The 15224-nt window shown below is 43.6% G+C and overlaps 1 protein-coding gene across 1 annotated transcript in view; it reads left to right on the forward strand.

Annotated features, from left to right (window-relative positions):
- CAMK2G (calcium/calmodulin dependent protein kinase II gamma) overlaps positions 1 to 15224 on the forward strand; it is a 103179-nt gene that overhangs the window by 58588 nt on the left and 29367 nt on the right. The window contains exons 7-12 of the mRNA XM_026044507.1: positions 635 to 737; positions 1564 to 1647; positions 2512 to 2606; positions 5227 to 5349; positions 7514 to 7597; positions 8305 to 8347. Coding sequence (XP_025900292.1) covers positions 635 to 737; positions 1564 to 1647; positions 2512 to 2606; positions 5227 to 5349; positions 7514 to 7597; positions 8305 to 8347 — 532 coding nt within the window. The remainder of the gene's footprint in view (positions 1 to 634; positions 738 to 1563; positions 1648 to 2511; positions 2607 to 5226; positions 5350 to 7513; positions 7598 to 8304; positions 8348 to 15224) is intronic.

Consider the following 15224-nt stretch of genomic DNA (forward strand, 5'->3'; position numbering starts at 1 on the left):
GTAGGTGAGAGGCAGTGGCAAAGCAGCACATTTTACGCTGCTGTAAATGAGGATTCATAGCCTGGAAAAAGAGCTTACAGGACCACTTATTGCTGTGCTGTTTATGCTAATTTGAGACTGAGGCTTTTTCTGCAAGGGATGAAATCTACTGCCTATCTAGATGATGCCTTTCCGCATAACAGCTCACTGTTTGGCAGCCCTTATTAGTGTCATATTTACTTTCCCAGTGCCTTGGGGCCAATGTAATGTTTGTGGGGAGAAACATCACTATGTGTCTGCAGCAGAGTATCTGCTGCATCTCCTTCCCCTCCCCGCTTTCTGCAGAGATAGCAGAAACCAATTTGGGATCCTCTGCTGCAGGAGCTGTGCTGCCAGTGCCCTCTGCTGTCAGCACATGACTCTGCCTCCTGTAGAGGATTTGAGGAGGGAGAGGGGAGAACTTGTGTTGAACGAGAATTTTCTGCCGGTGTAGGGCAAGGCTGTGAGTTGCTCTTGCTCTCCCTTAGTCTAAACAGCTTTATTTGTGTGCCTGCTAAGTTCAGTCAACTTAAATGATGGGAATACTGAGGCAGGAGGCTTTAAAGAGGATTATCAGTCCTTCATTCTTACCCTCTTTCTTCTTTCCTCTTCCCAGCCTGAGAATTTGCTACTGGCAAGTAAATGTAAGGGTGCTGCTGTCAAACTGGCTGACTTCGGACTGGCCATAGAAGTGCAGGGAGAGCAGCAGGCCTGGTTTGGTAAGAGTGTTTGGAGTGTTACTGCTTCTGCTCACCTCCTTTCTGGAGCCTGGCTGGTTTGCAGTCTCGCTGAGTATTTTTTCCGAGCTCTTGCAGCTTGCTTGCATGTATTTGGCATTACTACTACCTCTCCCAGGATCCCAGCCACCAAATCCTTAAGCACAAGTGAGAGAAGAAAGAATGTGATAAGTACAGGCAGAGATTTTGACTGTTTATTTCTCTATTTTTCTTCATGGTGTTCAGTAGATGCTAGTGTTAGTGATGAAAGCAGCCACTAAGTTTAGACCCTGTTCCAAATTTTCCTACTGCTCAGGAGTCTTGATATGTGCAATATTGTTTGGAATGTTTGATCTGGCCTTCCTCAGGCACATTGGGATCTGGCCTTATCTTTAGGTAAAACAGAATTAGGAATGAGACCTTCTCAGGCTATAGACAGCTCTGAGATTCTGCAGTGCTGTGGGGACCCTGGATGGATGGCTGCTCCTCCTGGTTTGCCCACGCCATGTGGCAATGGGTTGTGTTCCATCTACATCCAGTATCTTCAAATGGCAAGTCGTGTATGTGGCCCGGAGTGGAGTTGTGCCCAGCTGCGTGACAGGTCCCTTTTTCGTTTTGCCTCGCTAAGCACTGCATCGATGCTTAGCCCACTCCGTGCTTTGCCATTTCTGCTGGCCTACCAGAGGAGTCTGTGTCTCTGGCAGATATGTATGGGGCAGGGGGATGGGTTTTGAACTTTGTTGGATGCTGTTAGTGGATTTTGTAATATCACAGCATGTCTTTTCTGCTTGGGGACTGTGAGTACTTCATGTCATCCATTTCCTGGCAGGGTTTGCTGGCACTCCAGGCTACCTCTCCCCTGAAGTCTTAAGAAAAGATCCGTATGGAAAACCGGTGGATATATGGGCATGTGGTAAGATTCCATCCAAATATTTTACATTTGCACCACACCTTTTTGCTTATAGGAGCAGTTCATTGAAATCCGGTGCTGGGAGGGAATGCGGTGCTCCTTCTTGACATGTGGGTAGATGAAGACATACTGGGAATAAGCACTTTGTGTAGACAGAAATAGTACTGGAGCCTGAATTAATTTGATTTTTGGCTCCTGATCCTTTTTTCACTCCACCTATTGCATGTTGGAGCCTCAGGATAGAACTGTTTGTGCCTGTGAAGAGTCAGTTATTTAGGTCTGTAGCCATTTTCTATTACACAGACTATGCAGAAAATGAAATATTGAAAGGAGCCGATTTTTTTTTTTTGAAAGGAAATTAGAAACAAAGTGTAAACGTATCTGGGACTGATAAGTTTAAAGCTATGYGGTGTCCGTGTTGCCTGACATGGACTAAATGTGTCTTTACAAGCCAGGAGTGTTAGTTTTGTYGGTGGCTCTCTGTCCCAAGAGCATGCACAATGAACATCTAAAAAGCTGTTTGAGAAGTCCCTTGGTGCCAGCAGTCCCCAGGGATGTGGCTTGGGTTGTCCTCGTGGCTCAGCAGMTACGATGGCCACGGCGGGGAGGAGGGTGTAGGGATGCCCAGCACCACGTTCTTGCCCTGGCCACAGGGGATAAGAGCTGAACGTGAATAGCCAGGGCAAGGCTCAGCAAAGGAGAGCTTTGTACTGGCCTCCAACACCTCATGAGACCAAGTGTGGTGGCAAATGGAGATGCAGAGCAGTCGTTGCCTTGGGGAGAGTCAAAGAGGGGAGAAAGAGGGGCTGGAGGAGCATTTGTTATATTCGTCTAACCACAGTGTGTGTCTGTGTGTCTCCCCCCCAGGAGTGATTCTGTACATATTACTAGTGGGATACCCTCCCTTTTGGGATGAGGATCAGCACAAACTCTATCAGCAGATCAAAGCCGGAGCCTATGACGTAAGGGCGCTTTCTTGCTGACTGCCTGCGTGGGTGTAGAAGCTGTAAAACTGATCACTTTGTCACCCAAAACATGCTCTGGTCTGTCTCAGTGTGCAGCAGCAGTGTAGCCCTGAGCTACACTGCAAAGTGGTGATGTTTGGGGGGTGTGTGTGTGTGTGTGTGTGTGTGTGTACACCTTGTTGCTGTCACTGCCAGGGGCTGCTAAAAGGATGTGCAGTGGGCATCAAGACACTGCTGGTCATTAGGGAAATAGCACTGGACGTGAAGATCATGGGTATCTTCTACTGCATTTACCATAGCCAAGTCCCAAAGACATTACCAACATCAACTCTTTCAGGCAGAGCAAAGTAGAATGAAAGTCTGTCTTTATCAAGGCCTCACAGAAAGTGAGGAAGTGTTCTAAGGAATTAAGAGCTTAAATTAMAGCCTTGGCTCTCCTCTGCTCCACAGTGGAATTTCCTGCAGCTCTGGAAAGTGTGGAGCCCTGGGAGTAGACTGAGTGGCTGGGGCCTTGGTGGTGGGGATCAACATACTGGGTTTGAGGCTCCAGGAAGAAGCCAGGCAGGTGCTAGGGTAGATCTTGGAGCGTGGCCATCTGAGGTGTAAGAAGGTTCTGGAGGAGAGGAGCAGCAAGGAGGTTAGAACTGGGAGCAAAGATGAGGTAAAACCTGACCTGGATGGGGACAGAAATGTAGATGTGTGACATAATGTGAGAAGGCTCAGGAGGAGGAAGAAACTCCTGGACTTGCAGCTCGAAAGCTGTGGGCACCCATGGGCAGCTGGGGAGCTCGTTCTGCAGGCGGCCCCTGGGGTGACGATGCCCAGCAAGCTGGGCTTCTGCTGCAGCCCGGGTTGCAGCCACCCTCTGTGCCCGAGTGGCGTGTGCGGTGAGAGCTGGTGTCTGCCTGGCCCCTGTCCTGCCTCCGTGGCTTCCTGAGTGAGAGCAAAGTCATGTCTTTGAGAGCTTTAAATGGACTTCTATTCTTCTCTCGCCTTCCTGCCTCTCTTGTTTCTGTGTTCTTCCTGTGTTGCTTGTTCTCTTTTTAAGTGTTTTTGCACTAATTATATAGATGTGGATTTTCAAAGTACTTTGGGGATTAGATGTCTGACTCTCTTTTTTTGCAAGTAATGGAGAGTTAAGTGCCTAATCCTGACACCTCCTGTAATTCATCTTCCTGTTGTTTTTTGTATTCTTATATATAATGAACGAGTTCCAGTTTTGCCTGGCAGAGAAGAGCTGGTGCTGTACTGGCTTGCACGCAGCTGAGTCCTTACCCCAGCATGTAGGGCCTCTGTGTCCTGCACTGTTATCTCTCAACCCAGAGGGGAGTGGTAGCCACGAGCCAGACCTCGTGTTGTTCAGGAGGGGTTTTGCCAGGTGCCACCAGGAAGGTGTCTGAGATMGTGGAAGGGTGGGAAGTGTCCTGACTGAAAGCTCAATATTATGGTTTTTAAACAGTCCCTTGCAATGTTTGCAGAACAAATTGTATAATGCTTTGCTGATGCCTGGGAATGCAGAAGAAAGATTATATGCAAATTGAGTATGATGAGTATATTTTCATGACCCAACTGAGCGAAGCACAACATGCAGGAGAGAGCTGGARTAAACTTTCTGTGAGAGTTGTGGTACCATTAGGAAATGTTCTCAGTGTGGATTGATCTTCTTTATTCCTCCTCCTGCCCCCTCCTTGCCTTCTGCCTTTAAAATAGTGAATTTTTAACACACCAGTATTTATCTTTGTGCTCCCAAGTTCATCTGTAGGGTTCCTAGGAGTGAGACATACTGCAATTAGTCTCATCGTACTGTCATCTGTACCATATCCAGGCATCTGGAGGATGGCTTAAATATATTTAAATAAACATCTTAAATATCTTTATCATTACTGGMACTATAGAAGGGAAGCACAGTTACCCCTCATGAGTGATCAGCAGCTGAATTACTTGATGTTCTGTTCTTTGTCTCCGTGTTTCTATGTTCCCATCCAGTCTTGCATCTCTCTTGCTTGGCAAGCAATGATTTCTGGTATGGTAGAAGCTTGCTAACAGCTTTCTGATGCCTTGCTTACACCTAAATGTTTGGTGTTGTTCCATTACAGTGCACTTAGTGCTGAGGAAAGCATACCTGATGGGCTGCTGGGTGTTAGCTGCTGTTGCTTGCACAAAGTTTGCCCTATAGTTAAACGTTTGTAGTATTATATATGCTGTTATAGCTTTTTAACATGCTAGAGAAAGAGCAAGATGAGCTAAGAAAAAATAATACTTTGTTTTTCATGTCACAACTCAGTTAAAAAGATCTATGACTGTGCTTTTTTGACTGGTGAGTATGAATGCAGTTCARGGTCTGACTGAATCCTAAAGGCTTTTAAAGCTGGTAGTCTTCCTGTCTGTATTTGCTGAATGGTCCAGGTATGTCCTGCTGTCTGGTACTGTTCATATGTTGTTTTCTATTGAATTTTCATTCAGTTCAGGCTTTTACTTTGCTGTTGTTGTTCAAATATGTTAGATCTGGTAACAAAAGGGGAAGAGTTGGGAGTTCAGCTGTGTGGGAGGGAAAATCTCTCCTGCTGACAGGGGAAGAGATTTTGAGTTAATCATCTCTTTCTTCTTCCTCTTTCAGTTCCCGTCACCTGAGTGGGACACTGTGACTCCTGAAGCAAAGAATTTAATCAATCAAATGCTAACGATAAACCCAGCAAAGCGCATCACAGCTGACCAGGCTCTCAAGCATCCATGGGTCTGCGTAAGTGTGTTCCTCTGTTGCAGGTTGGTTTGTGGCTTACTCTTTAGGCCAGAATTTTTAAATACTTGAATTGTGATTTTGGGAGGCGAGCAAGATAACTTCATAATTTTTTGGTTCTTTTATTGTGACTGTAAGGAACAAAAAAAAAATCACTACTTAGAACAGTTTCTTGGATGTCTATAGTTCCTGTTTTTCCCCTCATCTCCACTTCCAATACAAATCATCCTGCAATGTCAGATGGAGTTTGGGATCAGATAAAATATTTTAGGATTATTTTGTTCTGCATCTCTCCTTCTGTCCGTTGYATTGCATCTTTGCCATTTTGGAACACTTCTGTAGTGTGACAGGTAACTAAGGTAACTAACTGCAAACCTGCAAGCAAGTTTTTTTTGCTATTCTATGGAGCTTCGCCTTTCCAGGCCTCTCAGATGGATATTTTGCAAGCTGGTAAGGAAATCCTGGAACGCAGCGAGGTTTGCAGAGCAGCACCACTTTTTTTTTTTCTCCTCAGCAAGATGAAATGGCTTCTCCTAAGTCTAACCAGATGCTCTTGCAATGCTGTAGCGTACATTTGCTTTTTTAGGTTGTTTTAAAGATGTGTTCCTTAGCTTGTTTGTTCTTGAGAAACTGATAGTTTTTCCTTCTGCTGTAAAATAGCAAATTAGCAATTTAAATTTGTATTTGTGAACATCTGTGTAACAGTACTGTGGCTTCTGCTGTCATGTGATGTGAGTTCCTTGTAAGTCAGAACTTTACATTAACTCAGGCTTTGGGCGTCTTTTTCTTTTTTTTTCCTTTTTGCTCAAGCTTGTAATCAATAACAGTTCCCATCTTCTYGGCCTTTTTTCCCCCCCCAATGCATGAAACCAAAGCCACATGTATCATTACAGCTCCCTCCCCGTGGCAACATAACAAGAACAGAGTCTTTTCATCCCTGAAAGGGGATTTGGTTGATTTGCTTTCATAGCCGTTTCGCTCTCTCACGCAAACTGCCTGTTGCAGAGCCTCCTGTTTGTGTTTTCCATGGGAATTTCATGTATGCAACATMCATTTTCTCCCTGGAAATGGGTTTTTCCTCCAAAGTAAATGCAGTAGCAGGTCCTGAGTGTTCAACTGAGGCACTGTCATAGCGTCTGTAGGCTTCTACAATGTATGTCCTGGCCCTTGTGAGGCGAGTTGAACATCTGGGCAGCACTTTTGTGCCCAAGGAGGCTGCGTGAGCTGTGGCCATCGAGGGGCTTAGAGAACAGGCTCGCTGCTCCCTCTCCCTCCCCRCACAACTAGTGTGTTCTGCAGCAGGTCATGAGCTTTGAAAGCAGGATTGAAGCAGGTATTTCCCATGCAGCTGGGTGTGATTTGCAGTTCTCTTGGCTATTAAAGATATATATTTTTTCCAAGCAGGAGAGAAGCAATAGAGGGTTTGTACACCCTAGTCTGCCAAGTTAGTCATTCACCCACTGTCCTTGTAAAGGGAATTCAGGCTTGCAGCTCTACACAGAGCAACAGCTACTTTGGCATTGGTCCCTGGCTTTCTCGTGTGCTGTTAATGACGGGCAGCATCAGTCTCTGGTTTCCTCGTGTGCTCAAAATGACTGGCAACACTTCTGGGAAGCTCTCTTTTTGCAGCTGATGGGATCCCAGGCTGCCGAGCGTGACAGATGTGCATCCCTAGCTGGAGGTCGTGCTCAGGGTTTYGCAATGAAACATTAGAGCCATAGGATCCTCCCTGCTACATACTGAAAATCTGTTACTGCAAAACTGGTGCAAAGATGCTGAGCCCTCTGCTAGTTATCTGAAGCCCCTGGATTCACTGAGTTGCCATGCCAAAAGGACACCCCTCACTAGTATTTCCTTATTGCTGGGTGTTGTGCTTTGGAGCTGTTACTAATACAGTCTAGACCTTACCTGTAGTGCCTCCCCTCAGTCACAGCGCCTCAGGCACGGAGCTGTATTAGCCATCCTGACAAAACCTTTTGCTGTTAGTAAGTTTGTAAGTTATAAACTGGCTGCAGCATTTTGCAACCATGCAGAAGCCACTGCAGCCATACACGGCTCAGCCATGCACGTTGGTTTACAGTTCATGCTGTGTGCAGGTTCTAGAGAGAACTTTGCTTGCTGATTTGTTTAAGGATGTTGCTGATCTTTTCTTGGTCTTGTCTTTCAGCAACGGTCCACTGTTGCTTCAATGATGCACAGGCAGGAGACTGTGGAATGCTTGAGAAAGTTCAATGCTAGAAGGAAGCTAAAGGTGAGTGTATCATAGTTTGGAGTCTTGTTTACATTAGTTATCTGAATTTGAGCTTAGTGCCTTCCTAGAAACAGTTTTTTTGATTTAAAAAAAAAAAAAAAAAAAAAAAAAACCCTCACTATGATTACTCAGGTTCATTAGTCAGGTACCTTATGTGGTCTTCCAGTACAGGGAAATAAAGTAGTATATATGGAGGAGCTCTATAGCTTCCTTCTCCAAAGCAGTAAGTTTCTCTGGCCTCTCATTTTTTGTGCTGTATATTTACCCCTTCTTTCCCTCATTAGAGTTGAAATAAAGCAATTAATTCTTAAATTCTGGTGCTAAATCTGACAATCTCTGCCTCCCATTAGCAGGGTGTGAGATGATACCTGCTGCTGCCTAGGGAGAAGCCTGTAGCTCCCGTATGGAGCAGTTATCTGCTGTTTAAAAGGCAGAAAGAAGCTGTCTCTAAACATAACTGCTAGTGCCATTTTACGTGTACCAGGCTGTCCTGCCTGGTCCCCAGCTGTCACTCAGGAAGGCAAGAGTGTCTGCGAGCACCGTGTGAGATGCAGCAGCCCCATRTGGGATGTGGCTACCCAAGGCCTTTTCGGGGTAGCCTTGGGCTGCCTCTCTTTGGCACCTGGAGCCCTCCCTTGCGTGTGGCTCCGCGCAGCCCCCTCCTGCCGTGCGTGGAGCTCTGTTATCCCTGCTCTCTCTTCCCACAGGGCGCAATCCTCACAACAATGCTTGTGTCTCGGAATTTTTCAGGTAAGTTTTCACCATTCCCTGGTTTTGTTTCACGTGTGTGTGTGAGTCGCTGTATATTTTAACCTTCTGGGGGTTCAGCGGGAGAGGATGAAACTCTCCCTTGAGAATGCGTGGCGTAATGACGGTAACTTCATCTCGGCTGCTGACCAGCGTGCGCAGGAGAGGGAATAGCTGAGGAGGGAGCACATGTACTGCAGTGTGGTGCAAAGCAGGGGCAAAGTCAGCTGCCGCAGTACCCCCGTGGTGTTTTCTGGGTGTTTTTGTAGCTCACATTTGGGAAATTGTAGTTGCCGTTTGTTATTTAGACTTGAGGCAGGGGCCCAGGGCAAGTAACAATGCTGGTGAGAATGGGGACAGGAGCTATTAGGGTGTCGCATTACTTAGACTCAACAAAAAGGGATCTGAAACATCTAGCTATTAGGGTTTTCCTTCCTGGCATCTCAGAAGTGTTTTTTCATCCCTTCAAGCTTGACAAATGGCAGTCTGGCTGCCACCCAACTGCATTACGTAGTGCGCTTACTGAAAACACAGTCTAACCATGCAAATCAGTGCTTTTTGGAAGATGGTTGTTTTGGCTCAGCACACTGATGTGCTGCACTCTCATCTGTGCTCCTTGCCATTTGGGTGGGAAGCATCTACTGCAAGTGCTGTTCATTTATTTGCCCTCTTGGGCATTGTTTTTCACTTGTAAAATGCACCGGTAGAACAATTGCTGAGTCCACATATTAGATTTTTTTGCACCTGACTGCAGCTACTTTCAGGTGAAAGTGTTGTATGGACTGGAAGCAAAGRTGAATGAAAAGGAAGTGTATTAATTTAATCTGGCCATACTTAATGAACACCAATACTTCTCCCCTGTGTGGTGATGCAGTTAACTTCTAACTTAAAGGAAAGCCTCAGTGAAATAACCACCCTTCCATTCAAATGCACGTTCATGCTTACAATCTTTTGTGAAATCAAGACAGGATTTTTSTTCTCCTCTGCTCTTCTGGATCGTGTTGGTGGTGATCTTTAAATAAAAGCAAAGAATTTGAAAATAAGGCACAATGAAGGGATAGCTCATAGCAACTACCAGATTATTTCTCCTTGATTCTTGTTTTAAAGTGAACTATATTAGAACTATACAACAAGTAAGTGGCAGTTTTTCTTTACTGCGTTTCTGATAGTTTGACCTTAAAAGAAGAGAATCATTTTCTCCATTTGATTGTCTGAGRATTGCCTTATGCTTTATACTGAGAATGCTACAGTGTTTTCTGAGAATGATTCCAAAATAATTTAACTGTTTGAAGAGCTATAGCGCATGTGCAGGGCTTCAGCAGAACCGTAGGAAGCTTTTAATATTCTCTTGGGCTTTCTGCTCTTTACTGGCTTGAACAGGCTTTGATCTCTTCACAGAGCTAGTTTTATTTCACTTAATTGATGATTCTGAAATAGTTGGTATTTTCTTATATTTTTAAACAGCAGGTCTAGACTCATTTTTAGTCTACAAATGTCACTTCTAATGAAGCTGCAGGAGTGCTTGGGTAAGAAAATCTCTTGTGGCCCAGATTTTGAGTACATGAAATGCCTGCGAGAAGAGTTCTTCTTAATGGTGTGTGACCTATGGATCCGTTCATTGCCTGAGCTGGAAGCAAGAAGGGAAAKGCTTGGGCTTGCTCCGCTCTGTCCCTGTATCTGCAGGGCTGGCGCTGCCGGATGCAGATCAGTTACCAGCTCAAGAGGAGGAAATCCTAGGTGACCTGTACCGAGTGCCCAGCTCTTGGTGGTGTTAAACTCTGCTTTAAATATAAGCTGTGATCCCGGGTAATGAGATGCTCTGAAAAAGAATGGCCAGAAGGAATTGTTGTGAATTTAGATGCAAGGTGTTGATAGCCTCTGTAGCTAGTGGCTGTTCCTGATATTTTCATGCCCTTTGAAAGGGAAGAGACAGGCATGTTTCTTTTTGTTGGGGGAACTATGGGTGATATGGGCTTGTTTTTATTATCATTATTCTTAAGTTGGCCTTTTTGTTGTTTTTTTTTTTTTTCTTGATTTTTTGGGTTTTTTTTTAATTGCTGCAGTTTAAACAAATAAACTTGCCGGAAGTGAGGAATAAGGGCACTGTAACTCACAGTAAGGAAGTAGGAAGTCTTTTGCTTCCTACTTTTCCTACAAATTTACGAATTTTTGGAAATYTGCTTAAAATTTAGGCTTCTCCTGTTGTGACAGGTCACATAATATCACTTGAAATGCCTTGAAATGCTGCTTGTTTCCTCCCCTAAAGACCTTAATGGTCTCTCATTTTTCTAATTGGGTGACCCTATTTTGTGGACTTCTAAAAGCCCCATTTCTAATGGACAGAAACCTATGCTTTTTAGAAGAGAAGTTTCTTCCTGTCCAGGGACAAGATTTTTTAACAGTTTCTTCACAGATGTTTTTAACCTAGAGGATAAAAGCTCTCATGTGACCCTGTATCACTTAATTACATGTGATAGGACTATATGCGGGCAATATGAGAAGCCCTCTTTATCCTGTTGTCATCACTATSTCCTGTGAAATATTTTGTAACGTGAAGTTGCTTCATCTGGCAGAGTACTTTTAGCTTGTGACAACTGTACGCTTAAAGGTATGAAGCTCAGGGTCTGAAGTAGTACTCTTTTTTTCTTTAAAAAAGAAAATAATAAAAATAAATCTTTGTCCAAAAAATAGTTTCTGTTATTTGTGAGTAATCTTTACATCTCTTTATAGGTTTCTTCTGTCCCAGATCAGTTCTTAAAGATAAATAAATGTGATCTGGCTCCTTTGCACAGCTATAATATATTTGACAATGTAATATTGACTTATTTTTAAGACTCTTAAGTCAACTGTAGACTGTATATTAAAAGCAAGCACAATTATTCTTCCTTCAGCGTTAAGTTAGGGAATGTTTGAGACCTAGTCCTAATAAAGAGCTTGGAGATCCTGTTCCCTCTCTGGTAACTATTTACACAGCTGGGAGAGAGAACATTACACTGTAAAGTGTGATATGGGGTCTTTGAGGTTGTAACAGCCTACACATACAATACTTTAGATATTGAATCTTTTGAACATTGAGCCATATATGAGCAAATGCTGATTTGATCTGTAAGTGGAAAGATAGAATATAGATGTTCTATGAAGTAAATCTTCTGATTAGATCACGTACAAGAAACTCTTGAATCCTCTTCTGAGAGGTAGCCAGTAGCTGGAATTCATCACGTTTCTATAGATCCTTACTGACCTTCATAAATGTGAAGTTTTAGTTTCATTAAACAGTTTGGTGAAGTTGGGAGAGGTTAGAGGAAGATTCAGGGACTTAAGTGCTTGTAACTACTTAGAGAAGCTGGCAAATGTAACCTGTATCATAATAGTCTTGAGCTGATTAAAGAGCAAGAAGAATGAAATAATATGAATAATAAAATGGCACTGAAGCGCTTTATTGTTCTGCTGAACTGACATTCCAGAAGTGCCTGTGAGGGTGCATTTTTTGCTAGCATGTGTATGTGTCTGTCTATACACACACACGCATATTTATATATATATGTGCGCACACACACAAAAACATAGATATACATGTACATAGAYACACAGAGATACACATGCGTGTATATACGTGTATGTTATATTTATGCTCAGAGTRGAATTTAGGTTCTTTCATTAAACCAAAGGAAAGTTAAAATTGTGCAAAGGATGTATTAGAAATATATCTGTTGTGTTGTTGTGTAGATATTCATCCAAGATAAGAAATTGAGTCTGATTCATATAAATACTAACTTCATGGTGTGAAGTCAAAGGGTGAAAGTAGAGAGGGGAATTTACCAACAAGTTTCTAAAGAGTTTTGAATAAATTAATAATATGAGATCACCAGTGGGAACTATATTTCTCAAGCAGAAGATGAGATTGCAATTAATGAAAAATTAAGGKTTTTTTTTGAGTAGTTTGTCTGTATGTATTAAACTGCTTAAGAAACAGTCAGGGATTTCGGGAAATGATGCACAGCTTCTACAGCATGGACTTGCTGAACTAATGTACTTGATGGGTAAGTAAACCTCCCTTTTGCTTCCCAGAATCTCATGAGTTTTAGTGCTTATTACTGTGTATGAGAGTCTAGTGCATCATCAGAAGCAGTGTATTTAAATGATGATAACTCATCATTTAAACTTTATCTTCCTTTYTGTGAAGTTCATGAGAACTCTCTGAATGCTTTTTCTCATAGTGTTTGCCCTTCACCTCTTYGTTTCTTGGTTTGGCAGGGAGTGGAGGTTTTATAATACTACAAATTAGGTGCTCTTGCCATTTTATGGAGTCTTRAATTCAGCACATACTGGGGCATTCAGTCCCGAAGGTCTAGGATGGGTGTTCAGACTGCCCCAACTGTAAAAGCTCTCCTYGTGTGTGCATGTGTGAGTGTGCATCTGCAAATGGGCTGTCTCAGGCTGTGAAATTTCTGCTGTGATAGAAAGGTCTTTGGAAACCTTAACTGATTTTTTTTTCTTCTTCCCTTTTTTTCTGTAAATATCCTTTATGGAAAATGCTTTGGTTTTCTGAGGCAGGGAGAGCAAAACAAAGAAGAAACTTCTGTACAATTTCTCTATTCCTCTCCAGTGAGAGTAATGCCTTTCCTCCTGGTTCCAGCCTTCCCACTCTGTCTGTTTAACAGAGTGTTTAGAAATGACCAAGGGCTTTCCGTGAACCTTTCWTTACCCTGTCATAATTCCTTGAACAGAATCACTGTAGCCTTGTTGAAGAATAGAAGCCCTCGGGGAAGACAGACAGAGGAAGGGGAAATGTTAAATGGAGCTTGCACTCTCGCAGCAGAGCTTGCTCCTTGCCTGGTGCTCACGTATATTTTGGTATAGTGCTGTAGTTGTGTAAGTGGGACAAATGGGAAGCAGAATAAAAATATATATATATATATATAATTTTGGTATAGTGCTGTAGTTGTGTAAGTGGGACAAATGGGAAGCAGAATAAAAAAAAATATATATATATATGTGTATATATATATATATATACATACACACACACACATATATAATTTTCAGTCATGGAAAGAGTTGCTGTTTTAATTTTTATGAAACAGTTGGTCCATCCAAATAGATGGTCTACGTGTTAGTCTTACTTAGTGTTTAATATCCCTTGCASTGGCCAGGGACCACTGCTAATGCCACAAGTTCCAATAACAAGCCAGCAGAGAATCTAGGAGGAACGAGTTTGCTGAAACAGAGACCAAAATGCTTGGACCAGAGTATTGAATGCAAGACTAAAACTCTACTCTGCTCTTGGAAGTCACTGAGTATTTTTTGCCTTAATGGCTGTCATGAGAGAGCTGAACAGGTTGTTTTGCTGATGGAAGTCCTTGGCTTGGAACTGCAAACATCAGTGTGTGAAGGCTTAAACATCTCCTTCAGAGGCAATGGGCTCTTCCCATGAGTGCAGGATCAATTCAGAGAAACATAGGTTTTTTTGAAAGGTTTTCTCATGGTATTTAGTTAAAATATTTGACTGATACTGTCTTCAATAATAGTGCTTTCTTAAACATGTTCCTGGATACTCCACACTCCTTGGCAGGAGGATTTAATGGCACCTTACTTTGGAGCAGTTTATTCCTTATACGTGCTTTCTGTTGTTTGCTTCTGTACTTGGAAGGCCTATGAAAGTTGGTTGGTGTGTGTGCATTTACTTAAATATTGTCACACAGACATGAGGTAGAACGACAATACACAACACTGGGCTGAAACTTCCTTCCTGCATCCCCSCTTTGGTCTCTCTCACATATTTAGAAGTCAGGCAGCTTTTTTCTTTCCTTTTCTCAGYAGTGCAGCACCTTGTAAGTAAAAGGGCTAGCTTAATGTTGAAGTCTCTCCCTTGAGTCCTACACGTGAGTCAGMTAGGTTTGTGCAGCACTCGTATATGCTTATAACTGGCCTATCTTAAAAAGGAGAATTTTAGTGTCATAGGTTAATCACCTTGGTTAAAGAAAGGTCTCCAGAATCTACCCCTGTGTGTTCCTAAGGGGTTATTCTTTTTTTAAGCCAAAGGGCTATTTTTTTCTTTAAGCCAAACTCTTGCCCCACACAGTGCAGGTAGCTGCTGTGCCGATTTGGAGGCAGTACTTAACTGATGTGGGCTGCTAGCACGTGTGAGCTGAGGTCCTTGTGTGGATGGAAAGGCGGCATGGGGTGAGGCAGGAGGTGTGGGTCTAGTTTGGGGGTAGAGAATGATCTGAAAGCAAGAAAGGTCTTCTCTCTCATTTGTCCTATGTTACCCCAGCGTGATTTGGTCGGGCTTAGCAAATGCAACTGCAGTGTCATCCCAGAATCCCTCAAAATACTATCTGGAAGCTCAGCCGAGGTGGGAAGTGGAGGTTTGACAGCAGGGGCCCGGCCTGCTGGGCAAGCCGGGCAGAGGCTGCTGCCGCCGGGCCTGGGAGCGGGGCTGGCGGTGGGAAGTGCCCTGCCGCCTCCTTTAGGGACGGTGCTTTCGGCCCCTGTGGAAATTTCCCTCTCCRCCATCTGCCTCTGGCTCTGGTACTGTCTGCTGTCGATCATCTGCGAGTCCAGCTGCAGGGATCTGTGCCAGGAGCAAGGCTGGGGCCTGTGTTTTCTGTGGAGGAGGATGGGGGATATRGAGTGTGTGAGGGGGAGGCTCTTTTGTGTTTCTCATCAGAGATTAACTAAGGGTGTCGTGTTAAACTGGGAATAGAACCATGCTTTTGAGTTACAGAGCTAGCTCTCTGTGCCTTGGTGTTACTTCACCCTAGAGGAATTGTAACTGCTGCAAAGGGGGCATTTCAGCCCTTTAATGCACAGAAAGTGGGAAGAATGGYGAAAATAGTGGGAAGGATGGTGAAAATAAAGATTAGTATCTCTGGCCTGG

Source organism: Nothoprocta perdicaria, unplaced genomic scaffold (assembly GCF_003342845.1).
Source record: "Nothoprocta perdicaria isolate Ctin4 unplaced genomic scaffold, notPer1 scaffold_105, whole genome shotgun sequence".
NCBI classification, from domain to species: Eukaryota; Metazoa; Chordata; class Aves; order Tinamiformes; family Tinamidae; genus Nothoprocta; species Nothoprocta perdicaria.